The following is a 16,276-nucleotide window of genomic DNA, read 5'->3' on the forward strand; positions in this document are numbered from 1 at the left end:
GCATCTGGTCCAACGTGGTTAACATGGGCCCGCGCAGTGCCGCAATTATTAAATGCAACGTCGAATTGACAAAAATTGAGAGCCAATATGACACGAAAATGATGCGAAGACAACATGAAACTTGAAAGTATTTTTTTTTATTTTCCCAAAAAATACTGGAAAACTAAACAAGGATACAACCCTTAAATATGTTGCATTTATTTTCAATGGGCATGTCAGAAAAAGCTTGAGAACAGCATCAATAAAGCCCAAGACCCTCAAAGGCTTTTCATATTATTTATTTTATTTATTCAAAGGAGCAAAAAGGACCAGCAACTTTGTAATAAACCCAAATAAACATTTTTATTGTAGTCCATTTCAGCGATATGATTCCCTTTTTATTTGAACCATCCCTAATAATTTGGATTTTTTTAAATCCTTTACTGTTGCATTTTCTTGCGGTTGTAAGTCACCGTCAGTTCAGTCACAGCTTTTCCCAAGTCAAAGAGTCTAAGATCGACCTCTTTGCTGTTGTCCAGCTGCTTCAAACTCTCCTTGACGTTCTCCATGGTGATTATCCCCTGTCAAAACAAAAAATCAAGTTAAGACGCAGGGAATGTGGCACACGTCAGCGATCGCATCAGCGTCGCTCACTTGCAAGTTGTCGATGTTGATTTCCTTCTCAAGCATGGCTTTTGTCTCAGCTGGGCTCAAATACTTGTCGCCATCGGTGTTGTACTCCTTGAAGAGTTCCGCTAACTTTATAATAACTTCATCCAGGCGGCCCATGGTGACGCGACTTTTTTTTGGGGGGGGAGAGATATTTCTAATTGTTTTGAAGAAACAGGAGACATTTCAATACAAAATCATCAATATTGATTTCAATATTACTCACAATTGCAGATCTATTCTCAATTTTCATCACACACCAAACGTTATCGCGCAAATTCCACTTACAGAATATTCAGCAGTCAAGACGAGATCCCCGTGTGACACTCAAGAGATGTCCAAATGGACTTGAGTGAGATGAACCTTCTTATATTGGACTGCTAATTCATTTAATGACACGTGCAGACAAATGTCATTAAAGTAAAAAGGTTCAGACTCCACCTAGACTGGTTTCACCGTTCTGGTTTTTGTGTGCTGAGCCTAATTGGTCTGTGAAACCGCTTGCAAGGACAAAGGGTGTTTCACAGGTTGGAGGTACGGCCAAGTAAATTAAAAAAAATATATTTTGTTTACTTGCCACACCTATAAACATGCTCGGTGAATCACATTGAACTTCCTCAATCAATGTTTAATGGCGGGGTGAGTCATAGAAATGGCAAGGACTTGGGTGAGCCGGCAGGTAAATGAAACACCTGTAACTAGGTAAAAAAAATAAAAATAAAAAAAATACCTGAGGTGATGGTGAGAAGGCGATGTTGGTTTAAAGAAAGTCTTTTAAGAAATGGTAAGTCAGTATGCGCTTGAAACAGCCATAAAAAAAATATACAATTGGTTCGTGAAGCAAATTTGAAGCTTCGTTTGTCCATCGAGCAATAAAAGAAAGTCAAACAAGGTTTCATGTCAATATATGTCACTAATAACCAGACAGGATGAAACTGAGGATAATCAAATGATCAGTCTTTATTTATTTTTTTGATTCAAGCTTGTATTGAGAATGCAGGAGAAACAAGACAGATTGAAAATGTGCTAACCCTCATCTTCGCCGCCGTCGTCTCCCTTGCCACCCTGCTTCCGGCCCCGGCCTCCCTTGCCACCTTTTTTGGCTTTCACGTTTTTGCGGTAGTAACCTTTAATCAAAATGGAAATGCATCTGGAAAACTCCTGAATGCTGATTTCGCCGTTGTCATTCTTGTCCAATTTGGAGAAGGCCTCGTCCAGATCGCTCACGTTAAATTTCCCCTGTGAAAGAAATTGAGGTCAACTTCAAGTGCCGCTTCCGCTATGACTTCCTCTCCTGAGCAGTTTTGTACTTTATAACTTGAGGCGGTGATCTCTTTCCCCATCATTGTCTTGAACTCGTCCATGTTCAAACAGTCGCTGCCCTCGCCGCAGTTCTTCACAAAGACATCCACGCAACATTTGATAGCGTTTTCCAGCTCACCCATGGCTACTCGGGAAGACCAGAAAAAGTCTGATTCTGGAAATCGGTGCAAAGGAAGAGAGAAAAATCAGGGAAAATGTTGCCATCCTTGAAGGTGTGGCTAAGGGTTGGGTCAAACAGACAGACAGAGAGAGACAGAGAGAGAGAGAGACAGAGACAGCGAAAGAGAGACAGAGAGAGAGAGAGAGACAGAGAGAGAGAGAGAGACAGAGAGAGAGAGAGAGACAGAGAGAGAGAGAGAAAGAGAGACAGAGAGAGAAAGACAGAGAGAGAGAGAGAGAGAGACAGAGAGAGAGAGACAGAGAGAGAGAGACAGAGAGAGAGAGACAGAGAGAGAGAGAGAGACAGAGAGAGAGAGACAGAGAGAGAGAGACAGAGAGAGAGAGACAGAGAGAGAGAGACAGAGAGAGAGAGAGAGACAGAGAGAGAGAGAGAGAGAGAGAGAGAGACAGAGAGAGAGAGACAGAGACAGAGAGAGAGAGAGAGAGAGAGAGAGAGAGAGACAGAGAGAGACAGAGAGAGAGAGAGAGAGAGAGACAGAGAGAGAGAGACAGAGAGAGAGAGACAGAGAGAGAGAGACAGAGAGAGAGAGACAGAGAGAGAGAGACAGAGAGAGAGAGACAGAGAGAGAGAGAGACAGAGAGAGAGAGACAGAGAGAGAGAGACAGAGAGAGAGAGAGAGATGTGAAGTGAAGTGAAATTTATTTTTGAACTTTAGATCGACCAAACACACACACACATTTTCACATAATTTCATGTTATGCGAATAAGGCACATAAATCAACATGTTCAAAGATAGATAGATAGAGATAGATAGATAGAGATAGATAGATAGATACTCACGGTATGTACAGCAACTCAACCGCTATCGTCCTCTTGTATGACTTTTAAAGTCGTTCGAGCATACAAACAACTATGACTCAAGCTCTGTTCATTGCCCAGACTGGTGTTACTGGTTCTGACGCGCCCCTGTGTAATTTGCACACGAGTCAAAACATCTGATAGGAAAAACACTGTGCCCATCCCTAGTTTGTATCGATGCTGCCCTCTAGTGTTTAGTTGTAGCTCTACCTTGTGTTTAGTTTTGTTTTTTTAAAGTTGCATGTCACATGAAAGCGTATGAGACGGTTAGCATGTTAGCACATTTAGCTAAGATTAATCATGATTTGGCATGCTTTTTGTTACCATGCCATCCTTTAATTCTGTTAAATTGATGAATCACTTTTCTTTAGTTGCAATTTTGTACTCTGAAGTGAAGTAATCTATTTGAAATGGATGGATTGAAGTGCGGACTAACAGATAGTGTATACTCAAGGCAGCGTTGTCATGGCAACATATCACATGTTTTGAATTCCTCAGATACAACTATGCTGTATTGTAAGGGCGTGATTTAAACCACTTGCAAACCTCGGATGGCAGATAGTGATGTGTCATCCTTTCAAGCCTTGCTCAACATTCAAGCTGTGAAGAACTTGCATTAAAGGGGCAAGCCAGGAAATAGCCCCTACCAGATCCAACAGATGGCGCTGTTTTGGGCTATTGTATGTAAATTGCAAAGTTTAACTATCAATATTTTTTCCAGCACTGTTAAATATAGGCAGAACATGTCAGAAGTTCAAACTTTTAAAAAGTAGTTGATTTTGCTTTTTTTAGTGTGTATTTTTTTTTTAATCTGACTTGAATGCCCACATTTTTTGGACCCCCCTCAAATTCTGCATAGCAACACCCAGCCATCCAAGCATTAGCTAAAAAAAAAAGAAGCAATTCTGCTAGCAGATTAACATTTTATTTCAGCCGTGAAAGTTTCATTAAGACTCACATACATGTACAGAATTTGTTAGCTTTGTGATTTAGTACACAGCGGAAAACTAGAAAGTAGTGCCAAATAGTTCACTTGCCATTTCTCAACTGTTTGGTTATCAATCACAGCGTTTCAGAGGCAGAACAAACAAGGTGCACGCCTTTGGGCTAAACTGCTTCCATGTATTCAAATCATGCAGAATAAAAATACAAAAACAGACCTTCATGGTGTGAATAATCAGACAGACAAAGGAAATATTCAGTCAGAAATGCATTTATACTCGTGTGTTTACTGTTTGCCCTTCTTCTGGTGCAGCACGTAGCACTTCTCACAGGCCAAGGAGAGGCCTGCGACCAAGGGGAGAAACTCTTCAAAGTCTAACTTGTCATCTTTGTTGTGGTCCAGGTCCTGCAAGATGCAATCCACTGTTTTGGGGTTCTTTTGAGTCTGGGGCAAAAAAAAAGACAAAAAAAAAAAGGTGGTTAGGGGACAGTCATGAGGAATAAGTCGAATGATCGGATTCAGAATGCTGGTTGACTTTTAGACGAGGAAATAATGGAAATCGCATGTTCAGCAACTCGAGTGTTCTCACCTTGAGGAAGGTTGGCAACTCCGTCTCCAGTAGTTTCTTCAGTTCTTTTTTGCTCAGAGTCCTGCCATCACCGTCGTCTTTGGCGTAGCGGTGGAAGATGACGATGAGGTTCTCCATGCATTTCTCCAAATCAGACATGGCTGCAGAGGCAGGTGGATGGAAGCTGCAAATGGACAAAAAGCAGAAAATTATGAAGCGTGGTCAAGTATTGGCAAAATAGCCAAATAGGATCTTTTGTTTGCTAGATTTATGACATTCTGAATTTAATTAACACTATATTGTATTAAATTATACATTATGAGGCGTGGTCAGGTAATGGCCAAACAGCCAAATAGGATCATTTGTTTGCTAGATTTGACATTCTGAATTTAATTATTACTGTATTGTATTATCTGTGTTTATTTAAAAGCTCACTGAAAGATAAGCTAACAATATCATCCGTATCCAAAGCAAACAGTGAATGCACTAAAAGGGAGGATACAGGCGTTGCTTTTATTGGCACTCAGAGCAAATTCTTTCAATATAAGCCCAAATGTTCCGCAACACACGGACATCCTTATCACCTCTACCCTTTGCTCCACATCCGCCGTATTCCTATTGGATTTCACTGACACAAAAGTCGTTAAAATAGAATAGCATACAAATCAGTTGAAACAAAAACGCAGGAAACAGAAGGCCAGTGGCTGCTTGGAGAAATGTACGACGTGCGCCCAAACCGCAGACCACCCGATGAATGACGCATGGGAACACACCCAATGACAAACATTTGGCGTAAAACTGAGAATAAACGACAAAAACTATACACTTAAATGAGTCAAAGCCATCTACTCGACGTTTTAATCATCTGCGAGTTTTTTTTCCTATTTTCCGTGAACTAACACTTCTGCTATGCATGCGTAAAATGAGCGCAATCCACCCAAAAATAAAAATAAAGTTCCAAAATGAAGAAACTTACCGTAGCTACGAGGAGGATGAGTGAGCAAGATGTCTTTGAGAAGAAAGGAGGAGTTCAACTCGAGTTTATTCGAGTATATATAGTCCGCCGGGCAACGCCCGGGAGAAGGAGATGGGAGGAGATGAAGAAAGAAAAAAAAAAAAAAGGTGGGAGGGGAGTTAAAAAAAATAATGTGCTCATGTCTCTACACACCCTTTTGAATATGACTCCCCAAATGCTTTTTTTTTTTCTCGACTATCACAACCACAAAGTTGAGTTTTTCCCAACTTAAGTCGCACTGTAATCGGAATCCTTGCATAGAATATAAGATGCTAACAAATCACAAGTTTCCATTGACTTTGTTGGACTGTTAAATGAAAGGGTGAATTGTAAGTCAGCCCTTCAAACATTCTACCACGATGCGGTAGCCAATGGCAGCACGCCATGTTCTGCCTTTTTCTATGTTCCAATGAGACATAAAAACGGATTCTAGCAATATACAAATAAGTTTGTAACGCAAATTTATAATTCGTTATCCATGCGATATTATTATACATTTATCTTATGGGAAGTTCCTATTTGAGGTTTTATTGGAACTCAGAATTATTCATGTTGCTATAAATCCTCAAGTCCAAAAGTCCCACAATGTCTGTGGTTAAGAAAAAAAAAAGAAAAAAAGTGTACATTACGTGAGTCACAAGTTGAGGTTAACAACCAACACGTTTAACAGAGAATTAATGTGTTACATTAAATAAAATATTTCTATTTTCACTGGGAGTAAAAAAGTTCTACCTGCTTCATGCTGGAAGGTGCAAACTAATAATAATAATAATACATTTTATTTGTAAGGCACCTTTCCAGGCACTTGAGGTCGCGACTGTCACAGCCAGACAAATTTGCTATTAATTATTATTTTTATTTAGGTTTTAATTCACTGAACAATACCCCCCAGTTTGAATAAGACCAGACACATTGAATGTTTTTTTTAATTTTTGTTTAATTACAAAATGTGTTGTACTAATAGTAATCTCTTTCATGGAATGTGGCCAATCAAATCTTCGGTCAAAAGAGGGATGTCTTGTTTCCGTTCCTCAGTTCTTCCTCTTGCTCTTGGTGGGCGCCTTGACGGGCACCGCCATGGGCGTGGCCGCCTGGTAGAGGGCAGCGGATATTTTGTTGATGTAATACAGGGCGAAGATGGAGAAGATCAAGCTGTGAGGAGAGAATATTGACAGATTTAGTGGAGGAAAAAAAAAAAAAAAAGGATGGCGTGCAGTAAAGTGAAGAAAGTAACCGACCATGTGGTGACACACACTCGATGAACCAGACCGGACGCAAACAGCGACAGGCACAGGCACAGCAGAACTAAAAGTTGGAAAATAATAAATTGATATACATTATTCCAAATCTTACTCCCATTCTGCAGAAACTTACTTTCAGGGAAGATCTTGGCTTGGAATCCTTTCCCAAAAAACAGATTTTCCAGATTACTAAATGCCTGAAAAAGGAGTTAGGGCTAACTGGTTGTGATAGAAAATACAAAAAGTCAAGTGATGAGTCTTGTGCTCATGGAGGATACAGTGAGGGAGCAGATAAAGAGGACGGAGCCCAGGAAGCCCCCCAGGATAGTGAGCCACTCGCAGGATGCCAGCTGCTTACTGAACATCTGCATGCCGGCAAATACCAACACGGAAAGAAGGCTGGACAGCACCAGAGACGTGCCCGTGTTCACTGCTGCAGAGACAAAAACAAGCAGCTTAGTCCATTAGTTTTCCCCATTTATGACACTAGTTAATTTATATTCTGATTATCTTTATTAGGGATATAAAGGGGGAAAAAATTCAACATTATGTCTCTGTATAATGCAATGAATACACAGGCTTGCAAATTATGAAGCATGTCACATTCATAAATAGTCAACGCAACTAATTTACCTCAAAACTGAGTACTTAAGGGAAAAAATTAAGCTGATTCTGATTTATTTTCATGAACGTAAATATAGCGTAGGTTAGTTTTACCGTTTCAATTTGGTGAAATTGAACGCCTTCCAATGACACGTCAGTGTTCGGACGGAAGCCTTGCAAATGCTAAACTAATGCTAACTTTAAAATCGCCAAAAACACGTAAGCGTATAGCCAGTAGTAACGCAAAAACAATGTTTTAGAATAAAGCTTATTACCACAATAGATCAAACACTTAGCGCTAATATTATGAATCAGTGCTAGTTAGCTAAATTGTTAGCAAGACAAGCTAGCTACTTGAGCGGAGTAATGGGGTTGGACGTCTGTATGCACGCTAAACCGACATAAATAAATTGTTATTACGTGCAATACATACCCATGGTTCCAAGTTAGTTGCTCGTAACTGTAGTTATTTATTTGTTTACTTTTAAAGGTCCAATTAACTTTTGCCGAACTAGCCGAATTGGTAAGAGTTACGACCTAGGAACCGAAGGAACCTTCACCCGGAACTGGTCTGTCGAGCTATTAAAATAAAATAGCAAAATAAATAATAAATAAATTGTAAATAGTCAAATAATTGTATTTATGAAAGAGATAACAATTCATGGACAGAAAAAAAAATAACAGCAATAATAGAATATGCGATGAAAATTTAATAAATATAAAAAATAAAATACATACAGTAGGATATAATAGTGTTAAAAACAACAATAAAGGAAAAAGGGACCAGGCAAGTCTGCAAATTGCAAAATCCACATCCCGAGAAGAGATTCTGAACCAGAACCTCTCAACTGTGAGTCAGACTTTGCTAACCACTAGCATGATGAATTGAATACTGCACGACAAATTCCTAGTCAACATTTACTCCATCATAACGGCTTCTTTGCAAGTCCAAAAACAGCGATAAACAGAAGAATCTCCATGAGGGCAGGCAGCACACTAGAAGAAAACACAGAGAATGTCATAAATATTATTTTCTAATTTGTAATCTCAGACTGCTCCACCGTCTAACCCAGAAATATACATTTGCATAAATCAGTCCATGTGCACCAACCTGCAGGGTACAAAAATAACCCAATAGGTCCAGCACTCCCACTTCTCAAAAACAAAATAAGACAAGGAAACAGATGCGCTGCAGTGGACTGTCAAAGCTAGGTGATGTGGATGTCAGGGAAAAACAAAATCAACTTCTTTTTTAAACTATAGCAAACTAACCTGCAGAAGGCAACAATCCACCAGTAGACTGCACAGTCCAACTGCTCAAATAGAAAGAAAAGAAGGGCCACTGAGCCACAGGCATGGGCTCCTGTGGCTGGGACAGGAGTCATGGAATTGCTTTTTCTCCATAGATTATGTGGTCATACATTTGCTGTCTGAGTATCTCAGAGTAGGTGAAGGATACACAGAAGGCCTTGGCTGCCATTGAACATGGACACTCCCGAAAAGAAGCCAGCTAACTCAATTGCAAATAACACAAGTGTGACTGACAGGGCCACCACCAACCTGGAACACACAAAATGTATATTAGTGTGTGTCCGTGTGCATGCATTCTATTAGTACTTACTTTAAATCCTCACTGTCGTATTGCTCTTGTGTGAACTCCAAAGGCAAGCACGCCTTCACGTTAAATTCCTGCAAAAATAAGATTTGCTGTCAATCAAATAGTTGCCTCAAGCAGGAGCATTTAAGACTGATAAAATGACTCATGACAAAAAGAAGCTTGAATATAACCAGCAAGAGCTTTGGGGAATATTGTCATCTCAAAATTCTATTGAATATTAATCTAAGAATGTTCCTGATTGAAAATAAAACAGTTCACGATGTTTTACCAATAAATATAGTGTAAATGATCTTACCCTCGTCCAAAAGATGGTGATGACAATCACAAGGTGGGCGATGATTGTTAGGAATCGAGCAGGAATAAGGCTGCTGATGGCCGACATCTTAACTTTGGAGCGACCTGTTTCGAAAACAATAACGAACATTTGCGCGGATTAGTCCGCATCCTCTGTTTATTGCAATTGTTAGGCAACAAAATAACCCGATATTCCGCACGGTATTAACCAACTATAGTTAGATTTACCTTGTAAAGGAAAACAGATCACTAGAATAACACACAAAAAGCTTGTTTACTCCGTCGGTCGCCGCGTTTAACATTCAAATCGCTTGGCTATAGCCGGAAGTAGCATCGGTTGCCACAGCAACTGTGTGCGTTTTTTTATTATCATCCGGAGGAAACACCAGCTACAAATTCATACAGAAATAGTTCCGACTCGACGACAATGGGGCTTTACAATGCTGCTGTCCGTTGGCAGCACAAGGAACTAATTTTTCTTTATTTCATATCGTTGGCAATTTTGAATAGAAAACTTTAGTGCACGTAATAATAATAATAATAACAGCAACAATAATATAATGATGGATGACAAAAGAATGCGACCGAATTAAGCCCCCCCCACCAATAACGCCCCCCAATTCTTTCTCCCACCTTTCCGAGGATGGGCTGTTTGCTAGCACAGACATAAGAGGGCTCCCTGGCACCGGCTTTGCTTCATGCACTCATGGCAGACACGGAATTAAAAAGCTTCACTTCCATCATGGATGCTTTGCTTCGTATCAGCGTGAGTATAAAAAACTCCTGATCTTTATTCCCCGAGCAACGTGCACATGCATCGCTATATTATGGCATTTCGCACATAGCTTGTATTTAGCTGCCGTTTGCTAAGTGAAGATTTCTATTAGATAGAAAAAGCACACACGTAAATCCAAACGCGAGACAAAATGTTTAAACATAGCTGCAGGAAGCTGAAATCAGAGGTGATGTATGTCGTCATAGAAACGGGATGCTGCTTCTCGCCGGTCATGGTTAAAAAGAGTTGAGCCAAATTGCAATGATATGCGAGTATAATGTTGTCATTCCAGTCCAACATGAAGAGCATGGAGCGAGAGCTACGTTGTCCCGTGTGCGACGACATGGTGAAGCAGCCCATCCTGCTGCCTTGCCAGCACAGCGTGTGCTTACTGTGTGCGGCCGACGTGTTGGTACAGAGGGGCTTCCCTCAACCTGACCTCCCCCCGGAGCCGAGGTCGCCGGCCTCCACGCCCAACGCTCGCTCCCCGCGCCAGCCCCGCAGACCATCGCCGAGGACCCCGGACCACATCCTAAGAACCGGTAAGGGACACGTTTCAAAATTGAGTGTTGTGGGATGATGTCAGAAAATCTCGTGTGCCATCATCCATGAGGTCAGCCCTCGAACTGGAGTTTCGTATCACACGCAACAAATAGACGTTTCTAGCCAAATGGATGTGAATGTAAATAGTCCTTTCCATTGACAATATTTGCCACATATTCAATTTGATTTCCTCTTCTCCTCCTCCCCCAAGCATGCAGCACATACCCCGGGCGGCGGCGTAAGGACTTGGCCCCTCCCCCCATGCTGTTCCCGTGTCCTTCCTGTCAGGAGGATGTGGAACTTGGCGAGAAAGGCCTGACCCATTGTCCCCGCAACCTCACTCTGGAGCGTATTGTGGAAAGGTAACTGCAAAAAGAAATGATAAAGATATTATAATTATTTCTTTTGTAACCAAATTAGATTTTGTATTGATTTATTCTGCGGTACGTCAGGTACAGGCACACGCAGAGTCTGGGCAGCGCGGCCATCGTGTGCGCATTCTGCAAGCCTCCTCAATCTCTGGAGGCCACCAAGGGCTGCGCTGACTGCAAAGCCAACTTCTGCAATGAATGTTTCAAGCTCTACCACCCCTGGGGGACCCCCCGAGCCCAACACGAGCACATCCTCCCCACAAACAACTTTCGCCCAAAGGTTTTGTCTTTCTTCTCGTTTCCCTCCCGTGATAGTCGCCGTTGAATGTGACGTTTCCGCGCCCGAAGGTGCTGACGTGCACGGAGCACGAGCAGGAGCGTCTGTTGTGGTACTGCTGCACTTGCCGTAGGTTGTTGTGTCCGCTGTGTAAGCTCCGCCGCAACCACCATGGCCACAAAGTCCTGCCAGTGACTCAAGCCTACCAGGCCCTCAAGGTGCTCCACATTTTTTTTTTTTTTTAAATGGCACTGGTATCAGCTTTGCTTGCTGTTCTCACAGGATCAGCTGACCAAGGAGGTTAACTACATCCTGGCCAACCAGGAGACCATTCAAAGTCAGATCACACAACTGGAGGGGACCATCAAACAGATGGAGGTCAGGTTTGACTAGATTCCATGCAAATGATCTCGACTTGGACTGTGATTTGTTTGTATACCACTAGAGGGCGCCTGCGTACAGTAATTCATATGTCCTGAATCCAGATGCACATACCAATTGAGCTAAGTTAGCAAATGCTAAAAGTGTACACGTAGTTTTTAGCTAAAGGTCGGCGTGCTTACATTCGTGCCTGCAGGCCAACAGCGCCGTAGCTCTCCGCCATCTGAGCCGCTGCATGCAGGATCTGGCTGCGTCCATAGCCGAGCGGCAGGGGGTGTTGTCCGTGGCCCTGGAGGGCTCGCGCAGTCGCAGGGAGGAGGCGCTGTCCGCTCAGGCGTCGGGCAGGCGAGACATGCTGGAGCACGCCGGCATGATGGCCTACACCCACGAGCTCCTCAAGGAGATCGACCAGCCGTGTTTCGTGCAGGCGGCCAGAGTCACTCACAACAGGTTGCTTCTTCTTGCTGACGTTTTTTTTTTCATCATTGTCTTAATGTGATTGTTTTATTTCCCCGGGCAGGCTAGTGAAGGCCATCACAAACCTCCAGTGCTTCTCCCTGAACGCCGATCCATCATTCAGACATTTTCACCTGGATGCAACAAAAGAGATCAAACTCATCAACGGCTTAGATTTTATTCGAGGTAGGTTCCGCACTGGACGCTACATTAGGTACACCTAAATGTATTAACTGGACAGAATAGGCGCCATGAATTGATCGCGTACCTTGTTTTGCGGCCGGCAGCCCCTCTGGCCCCAGTGATCGACACCCAGAAGACGCTGGCGTACGACCAGCTCTTCCTGTGCTGGCGCCTCCCGCAGGACTCGGCCCCGGCATGGCACTTCTCCGTCGAGTACCGGAGACGGACGGGCGCGTCCGGAGACACGTGGGGAGGCACCCGATCCCCAAACGCTTCGACGACGTGGCGGAGGCTGGACGAAGTGCGAGGGACCAGCGCCATCGTGGGTCAACTGCAGATCGACAGCGTGTACGTGATGAGGGTGCGAGGCTGCAATAAGGCCGGCTTTGGAGATTTCAGCGAGGACGTGTACCTTCACACGCCGCCGGCTCCCGGTAAATGCACTCATTTATACATGCTGCCAACGTTAAAAATGTGAATGTTTTGGGTTTGAACCTTTTTTTTTTGTCCCTATTCCCTTCGTACTTTTTTTTCGGCTTTCCTGTTGTTTCCTCCATTGTGTGTTCAGCTTGAGAATTCCTCTTCCTTTTCTCCTTTTCCTGTTATGCCCTCGGTCCAGTGTTGTCTTTCTCTTTGGACTCTCGCTGGGGCTTGCATTCCGACCGGCTGGCGCTGGGCAAGGGTCAGACGTACGCCCGTAGCGTGCCGGGCCTCTCCTTGCTGAAGGTCGCCGACCGCGTGCTCACCTCCTGCCACCTGACCGCCGACCTTCTGGTGGCCGACCTGGCCGTCTCTCAAGGCAGGCACTACTGGGCCTGCTCGGTGGAACCCGGTTCTTACCTGATTAAGGCAGGAGAATCTTTTGACATTTTCAAGTTAGCGCAGATTAGCATTGCTCTTCAGGGTTCGTTTTAAATTATTTTGCCCTTTATGCAGGTCGGAGTGGGACAGGAGGCCAAACTTCAAGAATGGTTCCATCAGCCGCAAGACATGGCCAGTCCCCGGTGAGAACCCTCTGGCGCCCTCTGCAGGCTCTAGAAAACATCAGCCTTCTTTTACCAAACGTTTTCTCCCCATCCTAAGGTATGACCCGGACAGCGGCCATGACAGCGAGGCAGATGACAACCAGGACTCACCCCCCTTCTGCTTCCTGACCATGGGCATGGGCAAAATCCTTCTCCCCCGAGGCCATCAACACTCCAAGCCCGCCCACCCTTACACGACGCCTCTGCCGCCCAGGCTGGGCGTGTGCTTGGACTGCGACGAGGGCGGCGTGGCCTTTTACGACGCCCACTCCTTACGCGTGCTGTGGGAGGGCCACGTGGACTGCTCGGCCCCCGTCTGTCCCGCCTTCTGCTTCATCGGCGGCGGCGCCCTACAGCTGCAGGACCTGGTGGCCAGTCGCAGCATCGAGGAGGAAGCGCCGCCGCCCAGGGTGACCATCAAAACACGTCCTATCAGTAAATCATGAAGTCACGGAATGAAACATTGGTTTTTCATGCTTTCATGTTAACATTGTGGCTGAAGCAAAATTTCGACTATGCATAACTCATACATGGGACAAATATTGCATGTGGGCGTGACTCTGATGCGCTGTCTTTATTTTAGGATTGTTACCACATAAAAGCACTGCAGATATACTCGGTCTAAAATTTCGAAGCCTTTATTTGTAACGTAGCGTAATGGAAGAGCTAATATAATTGGTTTCCTGAAGATTGATTGGAATTGAATTCATATGACCATTTTGTATGTCAACAGTATATTTATTGCAGTTTTGAAAGGTCTTGTGATGTATTTGATGATATTTGCTCAATTATTTTCATTGCATGTGTTCAACATGCATCGTCAGGATATGTTTGTCAGTTGAATGTTTTGTATGAATGATTGATTTGTACGTGTGTGGCCTCACGGGGCTGTCAAGGCACATTTATTGGTTTATAACTAGCTCCAAGGCACATCACTTATTATATTCAATGATACCTCCGTGACAGTGTCGGTAAAATATGAGGATTCTTCTCTTTTTGTGCAGGTAATGATGTGGTTGTTTATGCCTGACAGCGCTGATTGTCGATATTGTAATATTTACACAGGATTTGAACTTGATTGTACATGAAGTTTTTTTTTCTTTTTCTAGGGAGTGAGTGTGATAGTGGAACCACGTGACACTGTATGCTTAGCTTTTTTTTTTTTTTTTAAATCATAAGAATAAAATAACTTGTAATCTGACACGTAACGTACCTAATTTTGTTTTGCTTGCTAACAAGTGCTGTTTTTTATGTCGTTTGTTATTGTTAACTAGAAGACAAGTTAGGATTAGGTGGTGGGAAATATACACGTTTGAGTGAATGTTGCGTAACACACAGCATCATGTGAGGGCAAGCCTTCCATTAATTGTTTGAGTGGCTTGACAGCTTCGTTTGTGTGAATGGCCGCAGTTTTTTTATGGTTGTTTTTTTTAGTGAAGCTAATACGTCAGGGCAGGTTTAGGCTTTCAAATTAGGGTTTAGTGTTTTAAAGTAAACATGTCGAGTCTGGTTACATTACGGTGAGCAGCTGTGAGTAAACAGAGCAGTGTCTGGCGAGTGCGCTTGCAATGTTACGACCAAACCACTAGGCGGCGACATTACCTGAGTTTTTGTGGTTTATCTTCTGTAGATTGGCAATTTACAATACTGTTATGATGTGTTTGAATATAATTGACTAGAATGGAAAGTATTAAAACGTTTTTGACACCATTTTAGCTCCAACGCAAGGGACATTTCCACCCCGTGCTATCCATGCTTTTATTTTGGGGTTTCATGTTATCATATGAAGGCATTCATTGTTAATGAACCTTAAAGTTCCATGAAACGGATATATTTCACCTCCAATATTACACATTGCTGCTACCTTTTTAAAACAAATGGCTCCTTCACACAAGAGCAAGAATAAACAAAAGTACCTTACTTTCAATGATGCGAGTTCCACTTGTATCCACTTAAATGAGTCCACTCGTCGACCATCTTGTTCTCTACGCTCGACCTTTCACCCCGGATGTGATTCACACATTTACACTAATGATATAAAACATTTTTTTTTTCATGTACTATATACGAACACATTTAAATATAAATTATGCAAAACAATTATTTTTTATTCAATAACATCACACAATATATCACCTTACATCGAAAAACGTCATAATTACTGATAAACATACTTTAAAAAATCATACACGTTTTGAATTTATATTCACCTGAAGATTTCGTAATATTTTTATCTTGGTTACACCTACAATAAACAAAACATGCTTTTACAGCTCAACAACTCTTTCTCACGACTATATAAATCGAGAATTGCCTTCATCAATTTCTTAGTAAAATTGCACCATAAATGATTGAGCACACTGTGGAATCATATATTAAAAAAAAAAAAAAGACAGTCAATCTTCTCACGAACACAATCGACTGGGAGTTGTCTGATTGAGCCATTTGTTATAGTTGTACGCTGATCAAAAAAAAAAAAAAAATCAAGAATTATTTGCAGGAACAACAACATGACGTGCTTTCTTGCAAGCATAGAAACATGCTGTACTCAAACTGGTTTTACCTCAGGGCATTTTCTCAACATATAGTGCCTGTATATGTCTCCGTCTTTCTCTCGCACCACAAACTTGAAGCGTGCTGAGGCAGGCAGTAGTTATAAACGTGTCTCATAATTTGCCTTAAAAAACATTAACCCTCCATTAAGGCCGAAACCTGCTGCAATTTACAATGAGTGGGGGAAAAAAAGCTTATTACATCACGGGGAAAAACCAAGTGAGTAAATCCAAGTGAGTTTATTGAGACGTCAGTGTTAAGCGAGATGAGCGTGTCAGATGATTTGTATGAAATGAAGAAGTGTGCATGCAGGCAGTCAAGAGGCGGGCCGTCATTCTGCCCTGACAGCTTAATGAGCGCCTGTCCGCATGTCACCTCGCCGTCGCCTGCCTCCGCTCGCAAAGGCCGCCAAAATACCAGCAAGACGAGGAGGAAGGTGGTAAAACAATCTGGCGCGTTGTGCATCGCCCTGAGGACACA

The 16,276-nt window shown here is 42.7% G+C and overlaps 4 protein-coding genes across 7 annotated transcripts; 1 reads left to right on the forward strand and 3 right to left on the reverse strand.

The window, feature by feature from the left end:
- Nucleotides 1–3,853: 3,853 nt before the first annotated feature.
- s100a10b (S100 calcium binding protein A10b) lies at nucleotides 3,854–5,598 on the reverse strand. The gene is made up of 3 exons (XM_061289018.1): nucleotides 5,438–5,598; nucleotides 4,483–4,645; nucleotides 3,854–4,337 (listed from the first exon to the last, which is right to left on the reverse strand). The coding sequence occupies exons 2-3, from the start codon at nucleotides 4,618–4,620 to the stop codon at nucleotides 4,179–4,181; spliced, it is 297 nt and encodes a 98-aa protein (XP_061145002.1). The 5' UTR covers nucleotides 4,621–4,645; nucleotides 5,438–5,598; the 3' UTR covers nucleotides 3,854–4,178.
- Nucleotides 5,599–6,393: 795 nt separating this feature from the next.
- On the reverse strand, nucleotides 6,394–7,914 carry krtcap2 (keratinocyte associated protein 2). Its single transcript, XM_061289183.1, has 5 exons — nucleotides 7,754–7,914; nucleotides 6,996–7,150; nucleotides 6,851–6,914; nucleotides 6,715–6,781; nucleotides 6,394–6,628 (listed from the first exon to the last, which is right to left on the reverse strand). Exons 1-5 carry the CDS (start codon nucleotides 7,755–7,757, stop codon nucleotides 6,508–6,510), a joined length of 411 nt encoding a protein of 136 aa, XP_061145167.1. The 5' UTR covers nucleotides 7,758–7,914; the 3' UTR covers nucleotides 6,394–6,507.
- A 96-nt stretch (nucleotides 7,915–8,010) lies between these two features.
- On the reverse strand, nucleotides 8,011–10,914 carry LOC133161012 (transmembrane protein 107-like). 3 transcript variants are annotated; one of them, XM_061289181.1, is made up of 7 exons: nucleotides 10,776–10,914; nucleotides 10,400–10,539; nucleotides 9,234–9,337; nucleotides 8,942–9,009; nucleotides 8,780–8,880; nucleotides 8,593–8,689; nucleotides 8,011–8,316 (listed from the first exon to the last, which is right to left on the reverse strand). In XM_061289181.1, the coding sequence occupies exons 3-7, from the start codon at nucleotides 9,318–9,320 to the stop codon at nucleotides 8,247–8,249; spliced, it is 423 nt and encodes a 140-aa protein (XP_061145165.1). In that variant the 5' UTR covers nucleotides 9,321–9,337; nucleotides 10,400–10,539; nucleotides 10,776–10,914; the 3' UTR covers nucleotides 8,011–8,246. The 3 variants fall into 3 exon arrangements, with proteins under 3 accessions (XP_061145165.1, XP_061145164.1, XP_061145163.1); XM_061289180.1 differs by lacking the exons at nucleotides 8,593–8,689; nucleotides 10,400–10,539; nucleotides 10,776–10,914 and adding exons at nucleotides 8,432–8,528; nucleotides 9,461–9,828; XM_061289179.1 differs by lacking the exons at nucleotides 10,400–10,539; nucleotides 10,776–10,914 and adding an exon at nucleotides 9,461–9,814.
- trim46a (tripartite motif containing 46a) lies at nucleotides 9,852–14,446 on the forward strand. Of its 2 annotated transcripts, XM_061289175.1 has the most exons (12): nucleotides 9,852–9,998; nucleotides 10,300–10,549; nucleotides 10,762–10,912; nucleotides 11,003–11,201; nucleotides 11,270–11,416; nucleotides 11,481–11,576; nucleotides 11,776–12,029; nucleotides 12,100–12,221; nucleotides 12,323–12,652; nucleotides 12,838–13,067; nucleotides 13,155–13,222; nucleotides 13,302–14,446. In XM_061289175.1, exons 1-12 carry the CDS (start codon nucleotides 9,939–9,941, stop codon nucleotides 13,687–13,689), a joined length of 2,295 nt encoding a protein of 764 aa, XP_061145159.1. In that variant the 5' UTR covers nucleotides 9,852–9,938; the 3' UTR covers nucleotides 13,690–14,446. The 2 variants fall into 2 exon arrangements, with proteins under 2 accessions (XP_061145159.1, XP_061145160.1); XM_061289176.1 differs by lacking the exons at nucleotides 13,155–13,222; nucleotides 13,302–14,446 and having other exon boundaries at nucleotides 12,787–12,924.
- Nucleotides 14,447–16,276: the final 1,830 nt, after the last annotated feature.

The sequence above is a fragment of the Syngnathus typhle genome, linkage group LG10 (genome assembly GCF_033458585.1).
Source record: "Syngnathus typhle isolate RoL2023-S1 ecotype Sweden linkage group LG10, RoL_Styp_1.0, whole genome shotgun sequence".
NCBI classification, from domain to species: Eukaryota; Metazoa; Chordata; class Actinopteri; order Syngnathiformes; family Syngnathidae; genus Syngnathus; species Syngnathus typhle.